General features: G+C 38.7%; 1 protein-coding gene across 1 annotated transcript in view; it reads right to left on the bottom strand.

Moving 5' to 3' along the window:
* Positions 1-290: 290 nt before the first annotated feature.
* brinp1 (bone morphogenetic protein/retinoic acid inducible neural-specific 1) overlaps positions 291-16366 on the bottom strand; it is a 125321-nt gene continuing 109245 nt past the window's right edge. Inside the window, exons 6-8 of the mRNA XM_086152121.1 lie at positions 13605-13841; positions 10708-10930; positions 291-1680 (exon numbers count right to left, since the gene is read on the bottom strand). Of these exons, the coding sequence (XP_086008247.1) occupies positions 540-1680; positions 10708-10930; positions 13605-13841 (1601 nt within the window). The 3' untranslated portion in view covers positions 291-539. The remainder of the gene's footprint in view (positions 1681-10707; positions 10931-13604; positions 13842-16366) is intronic.

The raw sequence follows: 16366 nt of genomic DNA, 5'->3' as shown, positions 1-16366 counted from the left end.
CCTTTAAAAATGTTTTTTTTCTTTCTTTTTTTTTTTCTTTTTTTAAATTGATTTCTTTATATATTTATGTATATATTCATTTTTCTCTTAGTAAAGAATGGCAGTTTCAGATATAACCTTTGATCCCTCAGAGCAAAATCAAGGCCTCTTTTCACCAGTACATAAAATCAATAAAATCAATATTATTTCTTTTTATTTATTTATGTATTTTTTTGTCCCTCTTAATGGCTAAAGTTCTTTTAGGGAATGACAGACATGCTCGGGCAACTATAATACAGTCATTATAATGGTTTTATTAATCTTCTTTATCTGCCTAAAATGCTTTTCATCGATACTTTCCCCCCTTTTTTTTTCTTATTTAAGAATTATGCTTACAAAGTTCATAGTACATCAAAAGGCAGAAAAAGGTCCAGAAATTAAAAAGACAAATGTGTTATCCCTTAGAGTTCATTTCTGTTTTAGTTTTTTCATTTGTTCGTTTTGCTTTGTTGTTTTTTTTTTTTTTCTGTTTTTCTATCCTTACGTCGATGTTAAAATGATCAACAGAGTTTCGCAGTCAGGTGATCTGATTGTTTTAGTATCTCTGTGCTGTACATGTCCAAGGCATGATTTACACGGATCATCTCGCTGTTGTTGAGCTTAAGCCTGTGCTTAAGCATACAAGAAAAAAGGTCCAGCTGGGGTTTACCAGGCGCAGATGGGGGCGCAAGACGGTTAATCCGATCCCGAATGTCCAGCAACAGGAGCATAACAGATGAGGATGAGTAAAACTGAGTCCCTTGTGTGTATGACTGGTTAACCTGCTGCACCGCGCTACGAAGTAGGTCGGCGTTAAAGCGCAGGCTGTAGCCAAACACTTGGATATCGGATATCTTTATGTAGATCTGTCGCTTGTTAGGATCTGCAAGGTCCACCGGGCCTTGTCCCGTGTCGTTGCGCAACCCGGTCGGGATCTTGGCACGGCTCCGCAGGTAAATGTGGACCGTCTCGAAGAAGGTCTTCCATCGGTTACCCAGTAAGAGAGTCCAGTTGAAGCACTGGGAGTTCTGCAGACGTACCTTTTCCCATCGGGGGTAACCGTGTTCTCCGAAGGGCATGCTCCAGCCTTCTGAGTGGCTACCGCTAAAGGGGTTTACATACACAAAGAACATGGGGTCAATGCTGCTATTTCGCATCTGGCAGATCTTCATCGACAGACCGATTATCATGTGGAGATAATCCATCCTGTTTTTGTTACTCTTGAGTGTCAGGGACATTCGTTTGCGCCACCTCGGGTCAAAGAAAGTCTCCAACCGGATCTCATTACTGATGAAGGTAGTGTGGATGTACAGCCGTGAATCCATTTTTTGTAACAGGTATTTAAGTTCCAAGTCCTGAAAATCCAGATCGGTTTCAAAGCTGATGAACTGTTCACTGCGCTCTGAGTCCACATTCTGGGGCTCGCAGCGGCCCCGGTACAACTTGTAGCCCTTGTTGCAGGAGCCACATTGGGAGATGTTGGCCAGGCTGCACATGGCGCAGCTATTGTTGCCACCGATGACACACGGGATGGGTCGCTGGCACAGGGTGACGCCCGTATGGCACACGCATGTCCGTTGGCTCTCCAGGAACGTCCCCCAGAAACCATTCTCATTGCAGTACAGGAAAGACTGAACCCTGTTCAGCCACTGCATCACAGACCTAGACAGAGAAGAGAAAACGGTAAAGGGATATTAAAAATGTATTTCTACATGTGAAATGTTTATGGATAAGGTGCAGGCAAAATCTTCTCATTGTGGCAACTGGACTTGAATTTCTTCCAAGAATATTTTGACAAGAATTCACCGTGACCTGGACGACTGAGAACCTCCATGGAAAATTGTATGTTTTTATTTGTTTTTTGTCCAGTATCCTGGCCTTTTTTTTCTTGAGTTTATCATTTTTGGGGGTATACAGTATTTAATGTCAAACTCCATATATAAAGCCTTTGCCTTTGACTTAACATATTGAATTAACGTGATGAAAGTGATGAAGATGAGCAACAATCCATAACGTAAGGATATCTCGTCAGAATAATCCAGGAATAGGACGGCGTCTTCCGTTCACGGGGCATAAGCTCTATCATGTCCCCTTAGGTGGAAGGCATCACTTGCTATTCTTAGCTTGTCTCTGCTTTACCCCCTGGCATCTTTCCTTGTCATCTTGACAGCATTGGATCTTATTTTCTGACTATCGCAGATGAATTGTGAATCCTGATTTTTCAGAGAGAAGGGCTGGTCAAGGTTAGCTTGACATGTTAATGAACCTAAGCATTAACTATGATGGATGACATTGCATTCTCAGCAGGCCAGAAAGCCCCCAAGCTATACCTAAATGAGCCTGAACAGATCACCTATAGAGGACAACGGAACCACAAAGTGTGAACTCACTAAGTTTAATTTTAAAAGGCGGATGAGTCAAGGTGAAGGTTCATTTGAACCCTCAAATCCATTCAAGTACTGAGTCGAGCCCATCATAAAAAGGCGTTGGCTGTATTTTGGGAAATAACTTTAAAGCTTTTTTTCGTTTAATCGTGTCAAGCCATTTGTATGTTTAATATTACACATCACAAAATGGTATTATAATTTTTGGGACATGATTTGGCAGGAACCTATTTCAGAATATTTTGCAAATTCAATATATCAACTCCCCCTATAAGCATGAAGCACACATGCTTTGTTGCATTCATGTGTTATTACTTCCCTATGGGAGACATTGGATGTGAAATAATTATTCTAATACAGCCTTTAAGTATTTCATGCTGTACATCCGTAGTCATAATTCACTTCTGTAGAGTTTGATAGTAAAGATTCAGATAGTAATTTAAACTATTAAAAATGGTTACAGGGATCAAATTGTACATTATTGCTCAACAATATATCATCAGCATTTGATGGATAATAAAAAAAAGAAAACATACTTATGGCCTTGGGGAAAAAAAGAGAACCAATAAGCAATAACTAATAAAATAAAATAAAATAAAATGAAAAACAGAGAGTGCCACCAATTAAGATATCTACAATTTCCAGGGATATATATACTGTCTAAAACAATAAAGGGACCACTTAAACAAAAAAACGTAACTCCAAGTCAATCTCACGTCTGTTAATTGAAACTGTCCATTTAGGAAGCAACATGGATTCATTTTGACTAGTTTTCAGGACATTTCATCAAAGTTGGATCAGCTTGTAGTGAGTTTTTCCATTTTAATGTTGAGTGTTATTTCATTACAGACCTCCAGGGGTTAATAACTTTGATTTCCATTGATAATTGTTGTATGATTTTGTTGTCACCACATTCAAGTATGTAAAGAACAAAGAATTTAATAAGAATATTTCATTCATTCATATCTGGGATGTTTTATTTTAGTGTTCCCTTTTTTTTTGAGCAGTGTATATATGTAATCAATTGTATTTGACAGTTGTCAAATAAGGCTCCATATTTATCAGTCATGGCTGTTTTACATTCAAAAAGTAACAGCTGACATCTGAAAACTATAAACATTTCAGTATTTGGATGTATTCATTTACTCAAACTATATCCATCTCATGCTTCTCAGAAGGGTGGTTTAATTTACCAGCGGCTATTCCTCGAACAACTCTCAGAATAAACGAAGAGCAGATTAAATCGAGGCGTAAACAGGAGCTTTCTCGATACCTTCTGAGACTCGACCGGCACCAATTAGATACCTGAGATCAAAGTGGAATCTGTCATGGTAAATGCATCCTCTCGAGCTGAGGAAAGGCTGCAAACAACCATTTGGGACTCATAGAGCTGCAAGGAGGGATGGGCAGTTTTGAGGCTACAAGTGTTTACATTAAAAGCCTGAACTGCGATATATTGCAGAACAAAAGTAACACTGGGTAGCACTCTTTTCAAAAAATGGATAGCCTGCCAAAGATCTGCCGATTCTCGAAAAAAAAATCATTCGAAAGAAGCTTAAGTGTTGAACGTCAATGCGCCTCGTTTTTTTCTTGTCAGACCCAAAACAGTAGTCTGCTCTGAAAGCAGTGGAAAAGATGAAGAGAATATTTGAGAAGTACTGGGTAATCTAGCGATTTGGGAGGAATAATGGAGGGAGGAACACGTCCATTTTTAGGAAAAAAGGTATCATTGTTAGAGACGCTCCTCGGCAGACGGGAAAAAAAAAAGTACAAGCGCAATTGTTGACACTGAAGATGCTTTTTTCCTTTGATTCAAGGTATAATTTCAGGTGTCTTTTTGATTGCTATTTACTGGCAGATGGATCAGAATAGCAACATTGAAAATATCGTGATCGTCTGCTTTTTTTTTCTTCCTGTTTTAGAGAAGTCAGATTGTTCCTCACAAACAACAGAACTCCCCCAAAACAGTTCTTACAATACCATACTGGAAGAGTCCCGTTGCAGGGGCCTACGTGTGAAAGATGGATACCGTCCGTTGGGAATATTAATAATAATTTTTCATGAGAAAATTAACAGCAACAGTGATTTTATGATAGATTTGTAGCTGCCATTCATCAGTTTTCCTCCAGTTACACTGGAATTGATGGGATGGGATTAAGCCAAATACATTGGGTGTTCATTGGACTAGACAAGAAGGCCTTATTTGCTCAGCACATTTCACATACACACACACACACACACACACACATACAGAGGGACATAGCATTAAATCCCTGACAGTGTATTTTGTTTTATTGTCACATTTGCTGCAGGGGGGAGAAACCAGCAGTGGAATGAAATAATTTTTTAAACTTTGAATAAAAAGTGCTAATGATTATGAGATGTCATTACGGTCACTAGAACTTTAGAAGAACCCCTGGAAAGTTCATGTGTCACAAGCATGCCGAAGACGCACGAGGGCACTGAACCACAAAATGAGTTATTCTCAAGTGAAACCATCCTAAAATCAATTTTCTGAGTGAAAGGTCAGAGTAAGTATTGCTGAAACTGAATAGTTTTCATGAACATCCTGTCTCTCCGAATATTTTGAACATCATTAAAGGGTGTTTTTTTTTTTTTTTTTCAAGGTCTTGCGGTCATGCACTTTGCGATATTCAAATGGACTAAAAATAAAGGTGCGGTGAACCCTCAATGTTCTGGGTTGGACTTCATTCCTCCGGCTTTAACAGTGTTGCATCAATAGACATGTTTTGTGAAGGCCAAACTAAATCATGAAATGAAACCAATACATGTTTGTTAATTTTGCTTATTTTGAAGCATATCGACAATCAATGCACATTGAATTTGTGGTCCACCAAAAACTGGTCTTTCCATTGCTGATTCGAATCCATGTAAGGTAATGTTGAAATCTTCTTGACATGGCAACTGGACTTGAATTTCTTCACTTGAAACTGCATTTCACCCCTCATCCGAGAGGCTTCTTCAACTCTGAACTAAAGAAGTGAAGATTTCGACAAGTATTCACCATGACCTGGATGACTGAGAACCTCCACAGACATGTAAGACAATGGCTTTATTTCAAGAGACTCAATCTAAAAATTAAATCTACTACAAATGGACAATATGTCTACCCTGCATTCATTTTCAGTAAAACCAATCACCAGACTTCTGTGAATAATTAAAACACTCCTTCAAGGCTTTTCTTTTCTTCTTAGTTTGTCTTCTAGATAAATGACTCAGAAGCCCCTCACAGTTTCTCCCATGCCTCTTAAAACGGTTCGAACTTGAAGAGAGGTTGCTGAAGGGGATGGTGGAAGACATAATCTAAGGGGTTTTCTAACATGTAGCCTCGTTCTTGGTCGTTTTCTAGTTGACCTTCTTGCCATTTATTTGCCTATTGTCCAAGCTTTTCTCCCCATAATTGATCCTTGAACTGATGACCCAGCGCTATGCCTGCAGCCATTTAAAGTCAACCTTGGATAATACTTTCTCTGAGCTCCACAGCAATGTCTCACAGAGTGTCCTGATTTCGCTGATTACGGGGCCACTTTGTCTGAGGCAGCATCTTTAAAACTGCAACCCTGCAAGGATGGGGTCTGTTGCAAGAGACACTGACCTCTACTTTGCCTCCGTTATATGAAATGATACCTCATTGTTCTGTCATCGGAGATGGAAACGGCTCATGTTTTCTTCGTCAAAATAGACTTTCAGTGAGTAGAAACAGCTCGAATGATTAAGTGCAGGAAGTCCTTTTGAGCCACGTTCATGCCACGTTCTGCTGGCAGAGTAGCTAAAGTGTGTTGCATGTGTCCCTAACTTGCTTTACTATGTCCCCATCTGAGGACTGATTTTCTCATTTAACACAGGCAGTAGCTGTGAGGGGCCGCGGTCTGCCATCTCTGCCAGTTTCAAGCCTTTGATCACTTCGCACCAGCGTCTCAAAGCGCAGACACCACTCTCCGTTTGTCGATACCCCGTCGGTTCGCGGTGTTGAAAAACAGCTTGCTGATGTACTCGCCAGGATGTGAGCCAGACATGGCTTTGACAGTTAGAACTACAGTTTGTGTTTCCCTTCCCACTCGTTGTGTAGGAAATTACATGTTAAATTCATTAATGATTTAGTTTCCCCAGACGAACATTCTCTGTTGTAACAAAAAAATATGCGGGATAGTGCTCTCATGTGCTGCCTCGGCTTTGATTCTCTTTGCAACCCTTGTATAGCATCGTGTTGGTGCAGTTTTAATACTCCAAATCTGTTGTTGCTGACAATGACTGAAATCTCACTTCAGAAAATGCCAACGCCGGTTTGCCAATAGTTTGCTTAATGGGATTATTTTGACCATTGGGATTTATTCTATTTTATCTTATTTTCTGATTTTATTTTACCTTATTTAATTTAATTGAATTAAATTCAATTTATTTGAGCATCAACTAGTCAAATATCACAATGTCTTGTTTTGTCTGTGACTTATTTAACGCAGTAAAGTGGTAATACTGTATTTAACGGGATCCCAGATGTTCCTGCTGTTTCTGTTCCCAAGCTCACCAACTTGCTGATGATATTGCTCTTGACCTTCCCTGACACAAGCAGCGCAAAAGTTTTGCCAGAAGGGATTTGATTTCTTTGCTATTTTTTTTTTCTAATTATTGAAATGAGTAAACCACTGTATATGATAAAAAGGTAATAAATACATAATTCCAAAGTAAGCCCTATTTATAGTCACCATCAAATTCAATCGAAGGACTTCAAGATCATACAGTATCCAGTCATGAATATTATTCATAGTTATCTTTTTGAAAGAATAAAATAAATCAAGTAAAATAAAATAAATACATATGAGAACTAGCAATACAGGCTACTCACTCAAAAATAATTTCAATTAAAGACCCAGACTCTTACAAATATGTTATCATGCCTATTGAAACAATAGTCACCTATGTCAAAAATATCAATATTCATATTATTTTAATTTCCTCTATAGTTTTTAAGATTCTTTTAATTTTTTTATTCATCAATTATTTAAGCACATATAACTTAACTTTTCATGATATATACTAATAAGTTATCAAGTATCAAAGTACAAAGGAGCAGAGGAAAAGCATTCACATATACCCTCACACAAATAGGCTGTCCTGTACATACACACATTCGGTGTGCTCACACCATTTAAGCTTTATCTTAGCTCCATCCCCGGTCAATTAGCAAATGCAACTGACCATAACAAATGCTGGCTATCTTATCAAATGAATTGCTTAGGATAGCAAATCACATGAGTTAAGAGGATAATCAGAATCAACCCTATCTTTATTCTCCTGTTTGAAGGCCAGTGACTTCTCAAGTATCGACGGGGTGATGGACTAGATGTTTGTTTAACCAAATAATCCTGATCTGATTCCAGTGCTGCAGAAAATGCATCTCCCTGCTGTTTATTACGGTAGATAAAACTGGATGTGAGAAAACCAGTTTTTTTTTTTTCTTCTTCCTCGTCTTAAAATAATGCTTGCGACTTGGCAGTTTACTTCACTCCATTCCCGGCTGTGGATTTTTTATTCATTGATTCATTTTTCTGCTAACTGCAAGAGTAGAAGTATTGTTTTATTTTTATTTTTATTTTTGGTAGTAATAGTAGTATTTTTATTGTTGTTGTACATAACATTTGATCCAATATTAATAGATTTGATAAGAGCAATTTCAGGCCCCCCAACATTCACCGACACCCGACATATGCGGTGCCTCAACCCAGTAAAGCTGTTCCGCAGCAGCAGCATCGACTGGCCTTCTAATTGTATTTTAAGTGGCCTCGGGAGCGGCATTTATCTCAATACTACCATTAATTGTCTCAGTTAAATCAGTCAACCTCTACTTACTTCACAATCACACTACACATTAATATCACTAAAATAACAAAATGGGCTGCATGAACCTTTTGACTCACCAGTGTGTTAACAGTACTATCATATATCCGTGTTATACAGTGAAGAGTCCTTTTTTTTTTTTTTTTTTTAATTTTATTCAGCTAGAGAAGACAACCGAAGCCTCAGATTCCTAAGAGGCTCTTGTTTAGCCACTTTATGTTTGAGATTTGCGTCAGTGAGGTAATCTGTGATCTAAATGATAGCCGGGCTGATGTTGTCACGTTGAGAAATCCGAGTGCTGAAGACATCCCTGGATAAAGCCAATGAAGATTATTGTCAAAGTGCTTCTCCGAGTGGGAACGTGCACAGCGAATCTGGTGGAGGACAAGATCCAAGTCGTTGTGTCTCTGATGTATGACTAGGGACGATTCAAACAAAATCAGTGAAGGGATCAGACCTGCTGCAGCGTAGATCTCTTCTATTCTTGTATACTGAAGATGGGGAAGATGTTTTCACATCATCATCGGTAGCAAAACGTCTCCCTGACATGGTGAATATGTACTTAAAGGGCTTATCTAAGGTGTGCACGCCTTGAGGTGATGTTTCATGGCCATTCGGGTATGAATGTCAGCATGGCAACATGAGTTACGATCTGGACATATTTTCACAATCCAGGAAAAAAAAAAACGGAAGAGGACGGAAGCACTAAAAAGGACATAAGATATGATTTATAGCGATCAAAAACTCTCCAACTAGTCAATTATTACTAGAGAGTGTTGCCTTTAATGGATGCTGCATGATACAGGGGGAAAGAATACCCATTTCTTATAAGACTGTCTGCTAAAAGTGCATGTTTTCCAGTGGGCAGGCTAAGTTTTGGTCACACTGCAAAGGCATATAATATGTCAGTCTGTGTTTTTACGACCCTTTCTGGCATTTTTATTAATGACAGCATGAAGCAAAACGCTTCCACAGATAGTTTGGTGTCGGTGAAATGTCTGGCTTACTAGCCAAACATAGCCTAGGATAGCCCAGTATAGCAAAAAGCTTAGCTAACAATGAGAAATTCCTCTAACTTAGCAGCATGTTGGTTGATCTATATTTATATAGGTAGATTGTTCCCATGTGTTTATGTAAGACTAATAGTTTATCAAAATAGATTTATCAATTCATGAGTTATTTCTTGTCTGTTCGGTTAATGCATCGGTTCTGCTATGTACAACACAGAGTCATAAAAAATCACCCCAAAAAGCAACAACAAACTAATAAATCCTTCTTGGTAATGTTTTCAGAAACCAATGATAACATTCTCTGTTTTTATGAGATGCACAAAAAAAACATCTTTTAGAGGACACACTTGGATCACCCACCTCATCCATTTTCAGATAATTCAAAGTATTAGTTCCAGGAAGACTTCTTGCACAGAGTGCTGCTCTGATTGCAATCACTTCGGTGCTTTCGTCTCAACCTCGCTGCACGGGAAAATAAGACTTGTTTTGAAAACAACCGGGATTCCTCTTTAATGGATTGATAATGTCGCTTTTTTTTTTTTTTTAAGTTTCTTTAAAGAAATAAACATCATAAATAATATGAAGGTCTGTGCAAGACTTGGAAAAATGATTCTCTTAAATCTATGCTGTACTTTGAAACCCCACGTGATCAGTATTTATTTCATTTTCCCCCACGTATGTAAACAGTGGTGCAAAAGGTGATGAAATGACATGCCTCCCCCAGCTGATGCAAAACTGTCTCAAGCAAGTAATAAACCTACTCCCTTATTACCCACACCATCCAATGCCCTTGAGACATCCTGCATGGAAGACGAAGTGTCTCTTTGATAACACTTCCCAACCAACCTTCGCCGACTCTCGTGCAAACATGTTTGTGCTCTTTCTCTGTCAGCGCCAGTCAACAACTGTTCGTTCTCGGACCACTTAAATAAATATTTCAAAGATTCTGGTCCCATTTCTGCGATGACATCTGCAGGGCCAGGCGCTTTTCGGGCTATTCCGTGCGCCGTTCTATTTTGCCCGGTGTTTTCGGATATTTGCGGAAAGGAGGGACGGGGAGGGGATTCCTGGTGTTGCGGGCTGTGCTGACGCTGTGACACATCCGCAGCAATGCTCTTAAGCTGCGGCTGCAGTTGGTGGTGACAGACGTGTGCAATGACCTATCAAAAAGTGTCCCACAGCTACATTTTCTTTACAGACTGCAATGTGAAATACAAGAGTGAGCAAGAGTGCTTTCGGCATGTGCAAGCCTCAGCACTAAGTGGACTTGATGGACAGCAGCAATAGAACCATAAATTGAAATATATAATGGATGGCAACCTCAGTGTGCATGCTCGGAGAAGCAACAATCCAAATAAGAGCCTTCCGTCATCTCTGGAAGAAACTTCCTTTGAATATGTCACCGGGCTGTCCAACTCGAGTGTTGCGTTTCTACCCACCTCTCCCTTGGCATTTGGTGGTTGGGATTGTGGTGACAACGGATGCTGAGGCCAAAGAGCTTTCGGGCAGTGCGCTGGATCTTGAGCCGCTGGATCTCAAGAGAGCTCTGAAGTAGCCTGTAGCGGGCCTGCAGGTCCCAGTCGCTGCCCCACAGGAGATGGACACTGTTGATGGGCAGGAAGTGAGTAGAGGGCAACCTCTTCAGGAAAGACTTGAACTCATCTGGATGGCAGAAAGCAACAGAGCCAAATATCTTCTTTTAGTTTGGTTGGAAAACAAACATGTAACAATCAATGGTTAAAAACAAAAATAACTTGCATGTTGTCAATTCGGTCATTTGTCAAAATCACAGAATAATCAAATGAAGTTCTTTATCATGTTACATATTTGAATTAGATATGAAACAATCTGATACACAAGTTACAAACACCCTTCTAAAATTATATGCAGCATCAACTAAAGTGGTCAAAGGGGAAAACATCACAAACTGTAAAGTTGCATGTAGATATTGATTGATGCAAAGATTGTATACTTGGTTTTTTTAATGACCGTCTTCTCCAAACTTTTTAAGGACACTTACAGCAACAGCTTTCTATGGCTTGGAGAAGGTCAGTCTGGATCTGGGCGGTAAATATTGATCAGTTTATAAATATATACTGTGTCTATGTTTATTGTTATATAGTTTATCAGAGAGGAAAAGGAGTATCTGGAAAAAAATCTGAAATACGGCTTGGATAATAGAATAAATTAAGTTTATCTGACCATTGTGATGATATAATAACTTTCAGCCCTTCCATTTGTCTTCGCTTTGGTGACACTTTTAGATTATTATCGATTTAGGATTTCCCATATCCATCCCATAACTGAAAGGTCTGTCAAATGCATTGGAAGTGATCGAGGCGTCCCAGGATATGTGGAAGCCCCGTTTGTTTACATCAGTAGCAACTGATTCTTCTGTGCTTTGGTGTATATCTCGGATTTTCGTTCAGATTGCTTCTGTTGTAAGCATATGTGTGAGAAAAAAAATGGGGGCCATATGCACTGCCATATGCTCTGCTTCCACATACAAAATGAAAAGCACAGCATAGCAATTTTTTTCATTTTATTTTTTTTTTCTTTTCCCACCAGTGGTCACTATGCCATCCTACTTCATCTGATTATAATTTCTTATGGAATCAACCCAGCTTCCTGTCATTTCCTTTCAGCTCTGTCTTAAGTTTTAGCATCCGTTTGTGCTGAGAAGACATAACTCTAAAACTCCAATGTGGTATATACCAGGAGAAGGAATGGTGACTTTGATGAATTAAATTTAAACGGATCACCATAAATAATATTTGAACAATTTCATGCTTAACGTCTCCTTAGAAATGCGAGCGCCCGACCAAAAAGACATCAAACTGAAGTCAGAGTTCCCGTTAGATTTGATACAATGTCATCCTGAATATCCTCAGGAGAACATCATTTAGGGAATGAAAAGTCCAATGTGTGGGGTGTCACAGATCTCCAAACATAAGTCACACGCTAACTGTCTCAATGCAGTTTAGCATAATTAGTGAGAGTTGGATCATTTTCAGCCGATGCAAAGAAGTGTCAGAACTTCCTCCATTTTTTTTTTTTATTCCAAGGCATGTCAAAGCTCCCCTCCCTCCTCTTTTTTTTTTTTTCTTAAAAGACACCCAAATTTGTCACCTCTCCAGACATGCTACTTTCCGCCTTTCCTGGGAAAAGCTGCACCTCAACCCGATTCTTTCACATCTGCCTCAAAAAAAAAAATCCATTGTCTCATCGCCGTCTGCAGTCAGATCACACTTACCAAGGCCTTTCACATAACAATCCAGATTTATTCAACTAAGCCTGTCATTACCCACTATTGCAAGGCACACACATATAAAAATCATCTGGCTTAGTTTAGAAGGGATATATCTCATTTGCTCACCGATTACTTGAGAAAAAACTCTTGCCTTATGTCTTATCAGTAATGTTTCAAACAATTAAGACTCATTTATATGATACAAACACAAAGTCAAAATGGGACATACTTGAATGGAAAGTACATGTCTTTGTAACATTTACAAATTACAATCCATCCCGTTGTTGAGATAAAATGACACAATTAGCTCTACAAAAGCTCAAAGTGGCCCCCGCTGGTCAAATGTAATCATGGCATTATGCACATCTCAATGGCTCGGTAGAATGCAAATTGTGAAAAATGTTTTCGTTAATGGCCTACTAACTTAATGCTGCACATACAAGGTTAATTAACATACTAGAGATAAGAGAATTATTGCTATAAAGTATATATGTATACATGTTTAGAGTAAAATGTGGTCAACTTGTTCTCTGAGTTGTAAACACAGTTAAGCACAACAGTAGGCATTTTCCCCAATGCCTTTTGATGCCATCTAACAAAAGCCAATCGACAATTACAGTAAATGAATAAAAAAATAAATTTAAAAAATTTGATACATTCGGTGTAAATGTTCAATTTCACTGAGTCAAAATTCTGTACTGTGCATATTATTGTTTGAATTTCCTCCCAACTTGAAATGTCACAGTATTATAAGTAGGCGATGTAGATTTAACTTCAATTACTAAGGTGAAAGTAGCAATAAAAAAAAAAATCTCACATTAATTAGTTTCAAGCATCAAATGCACAAAAATTTCAAAAATTTCAAATCAAGTTGCAGTTGAGTTTCATCTCAAAGCAGCATGAATTATTCATGTTAATGATACAATATATGTATATATGTGCATACAGTATATATATCCATCAACAAATTATGAGGAATTTGTTGATACTAGGATTTAAAAAATAAAAAAATAAAAATCACATACACGCAGGTGTTCAGAAACTGTGAAAGTCCAGCAGAAAAAAAATCTGGATTTTTTGGCTCACCAGAGTTCTCAAAATCTTTGTAAGATGATGCCCAGGCTTCAGACATCCCCAGCAGGGTGTTCTCCATGATCTGGATGTCGGTGATGGGACAGTTGCACTGTGGATACTCCTCAGCACACTGACAGATGCAATGGTTGTTCCGGCACAGGTACTCTCCCTCTCCATTGCACATAATGTAGCTTAGAGCGGACTGGACAAATTTCTCCTGCAGGTACTCGGGGAAAATCACCTGGAGACCTGCAACACAGTGAATAAAGGGTTTGGTAAACTTATTTCTTTTTTTCTTTTTTTTTTCCTGTATGTTTTTGTAAACGAGTAAGCCAATAATACTGTTTTGCACTTAATAAAATTTCCATAATGGAACTGGTGAGTCAAATGCATTAGTGAATACATAAATGAAAAAAAAAAAAAAACAGGATAATAATTATATTTACCATCACTAAATTCACAAAAAAAGTTTGCTATTTGAAAATATGTTACATTGTTTGTCTTCTCTCATGCATAATCACATCTATATCCATATAGATAAACCTTAAAGCAACGCATAATTGCTGCTGCTGTTGTTGTTTTTGTGATACGAGCATTATTTTGATAGACACTCCTTTCTCTAAATACATTTACGGTGAGGTTTTTGGTTAAATGGGGTTGCTCATGGTGTGACACCTACTAACCTAGATTGATGCCTCCTCCTGTGTGAGGCGTCGGTTTGTTAAGCACAGAAGTGTTTCCCTCTGTGTGTTCTATCTGGGATGGATGTGCATTCAACACTGACCCACTCATTAGTATATCCTTCATATGGTTTTGCATCAATCTTACTGTGCACATTGACAACTGATGAATTTCTGATCCCCAAGGCCAATGTGCAGCTTTTACTACATCTACATGTTTGAAAACTTATAATCCACATCTCACCCCAGGGATCTTAAAAAGATTCCAGCTTTGGCAAGTAGTGCTCCCTTTCTCTTTTGGTCAAAGTCCTGGAAAAATAATAAAACCCGATTCTACAAACCACTGAATTGGAAAAGAGGTAAATGGAGGTTTTTTGTTGTTTTTTTTTTGTCGAGTATGGAACTGCATCTCTGCACTGCAATATTTTCTTAATAGGGTTTACTTGAGCACAAACAGTGCTTCTGCAGGAGAAAAAAAAAGCGTGCATAAACGAGAACGTAACATGCTATACAGTGATGAATTATTGCCTTCTTTTCCTTTCCTCACATATTATTTCCCTCGAAGGTGAAAGTAGAAATCCATTTATGCAAAATCACCATAATGTAGCTGAAATGAAAAGGACTGTAAGCATATCATTTCATACTGTAGACATGAGTAATGGTCGGCGGGCCAAATATTGAAGTACCTTTTACTAACTTCGTAAGAAAAGACAAAAAAATTGTTGAATATTTTGACATCACAATTCCAAATCAAATTGAAATTTTCAATGATACATCGAAAATAGAAGTGAAAAAATAGAAAATAAAACATAATATATGAAATCAGTCTTCAGTGTTGCATTTTATCTTATTTTCTGGATAAAAAATCAACAACAACAACAAAAAAAACAATTACAATCGTGCTGTAAATTGTTTTTTGTAAAGCTATATATTCATGTAATTATGTATTTTTTCACTCACACCCTTACCTTATGGGAACCTGTGTTTATCATTGATGAAGGCAAACAGTGGGAAGTAGAAAAATGGATAGATCATATCTAACCAAAAAAAAGAGTTAGGTTGCACAAGGCTTTTTTTTTTCCTCCAGCAGGCTTGTCTGTGGCCCCTGAATCCAATATTCATTTAGTTTGATGTATTTCCTGGGCTTGAAACTTTAATGTGATTTGTGGGAGAATCCAGATGGCAAGTTCACGGATCAACGCCGCTCTCTGACAGTGCCGGTGCCAACGGCCGGGTGCACAATAATACAGAGTCCCTCTACCCACCTTCCTTCTTTTCTCTAACCACGCTTCATACCCCCATCGACATCATCAAACGCAACAAGCACGCGCGCACACACACACACACACACACACACACACACACACACACATACATGTGCAGACATGCAGGAATGTACAATTGCATAAGGTGTTAACATCCAGCTCAGGACTTTAGGTCTTGAGTGTTTTCCACTTTCTGCTCCTTGCAATGGGTCGGTGCCCCCCGCCCTACCTCCACACTCTGCACACCTCTCTTCTGTCTTACTTCATTACACTCACTCCGACTCCCACCGCTCTTGTGCACATGCCCCTTGACTCATCCCGCGACATCCTTTGGCTCTCATTCACGCCATCAATCACTCGCCTCAGTCCTACCCCTTCAGCCCTTGTGCTCGCAGCGTTCTCCGACAAAGCCCATACTCAAGTATTGGAAATTTGATATCTTGTCCTCCCACTGCAGTGCAGAAATGATGTCATGCAATAAAACTTAATCCATCAACATTTGTTAGTGTAGTGGGGAATGGTTAAGAGACCTGGAGCTCACAGGCAGCAACAATGAAATGGGGAAACTAATCAGAATGAAAACATTTATCTTTGTGACTTTCCCAGCCCACTGGGTTGGTGAGGTAACAACAATTCAGATAATGAGGATTTTTGGATGAACCCTTTGTGCTTCTGGTACAGGTAGCAGACCTGCTGCATTTATTTGCACTCGCGTATATGGCAGTGTTGTTTTTTTTTTTTTTTTTTTTTTTTTTCAAACAATCCTGTGTCAATTTCAGATTAATCTTATTTGCTTTCTTGATAGTTTAGAGTCCAACTATGGCATGGC

The sequence above is a fragment of the Fistularia commersonii genome, chromosome 9 (genome assembly GCF_037954325.1).
Source record: "Fistularia commersonii isolate RoL2024-O1a breed Wild chromosome 9, RoL_Fcom_v1.0, whole genome shotgun sequence".
Taxonomy (NCBI): Eukaryota; Metazoa; Chordata; class Actinopteri; order Syngnathiformes; family Fistulariidae; genus Fistularia; species Fistularia commersonii.
This window is presented reverse-complemented; position numbering and strand designations above follow the sequence as displayed.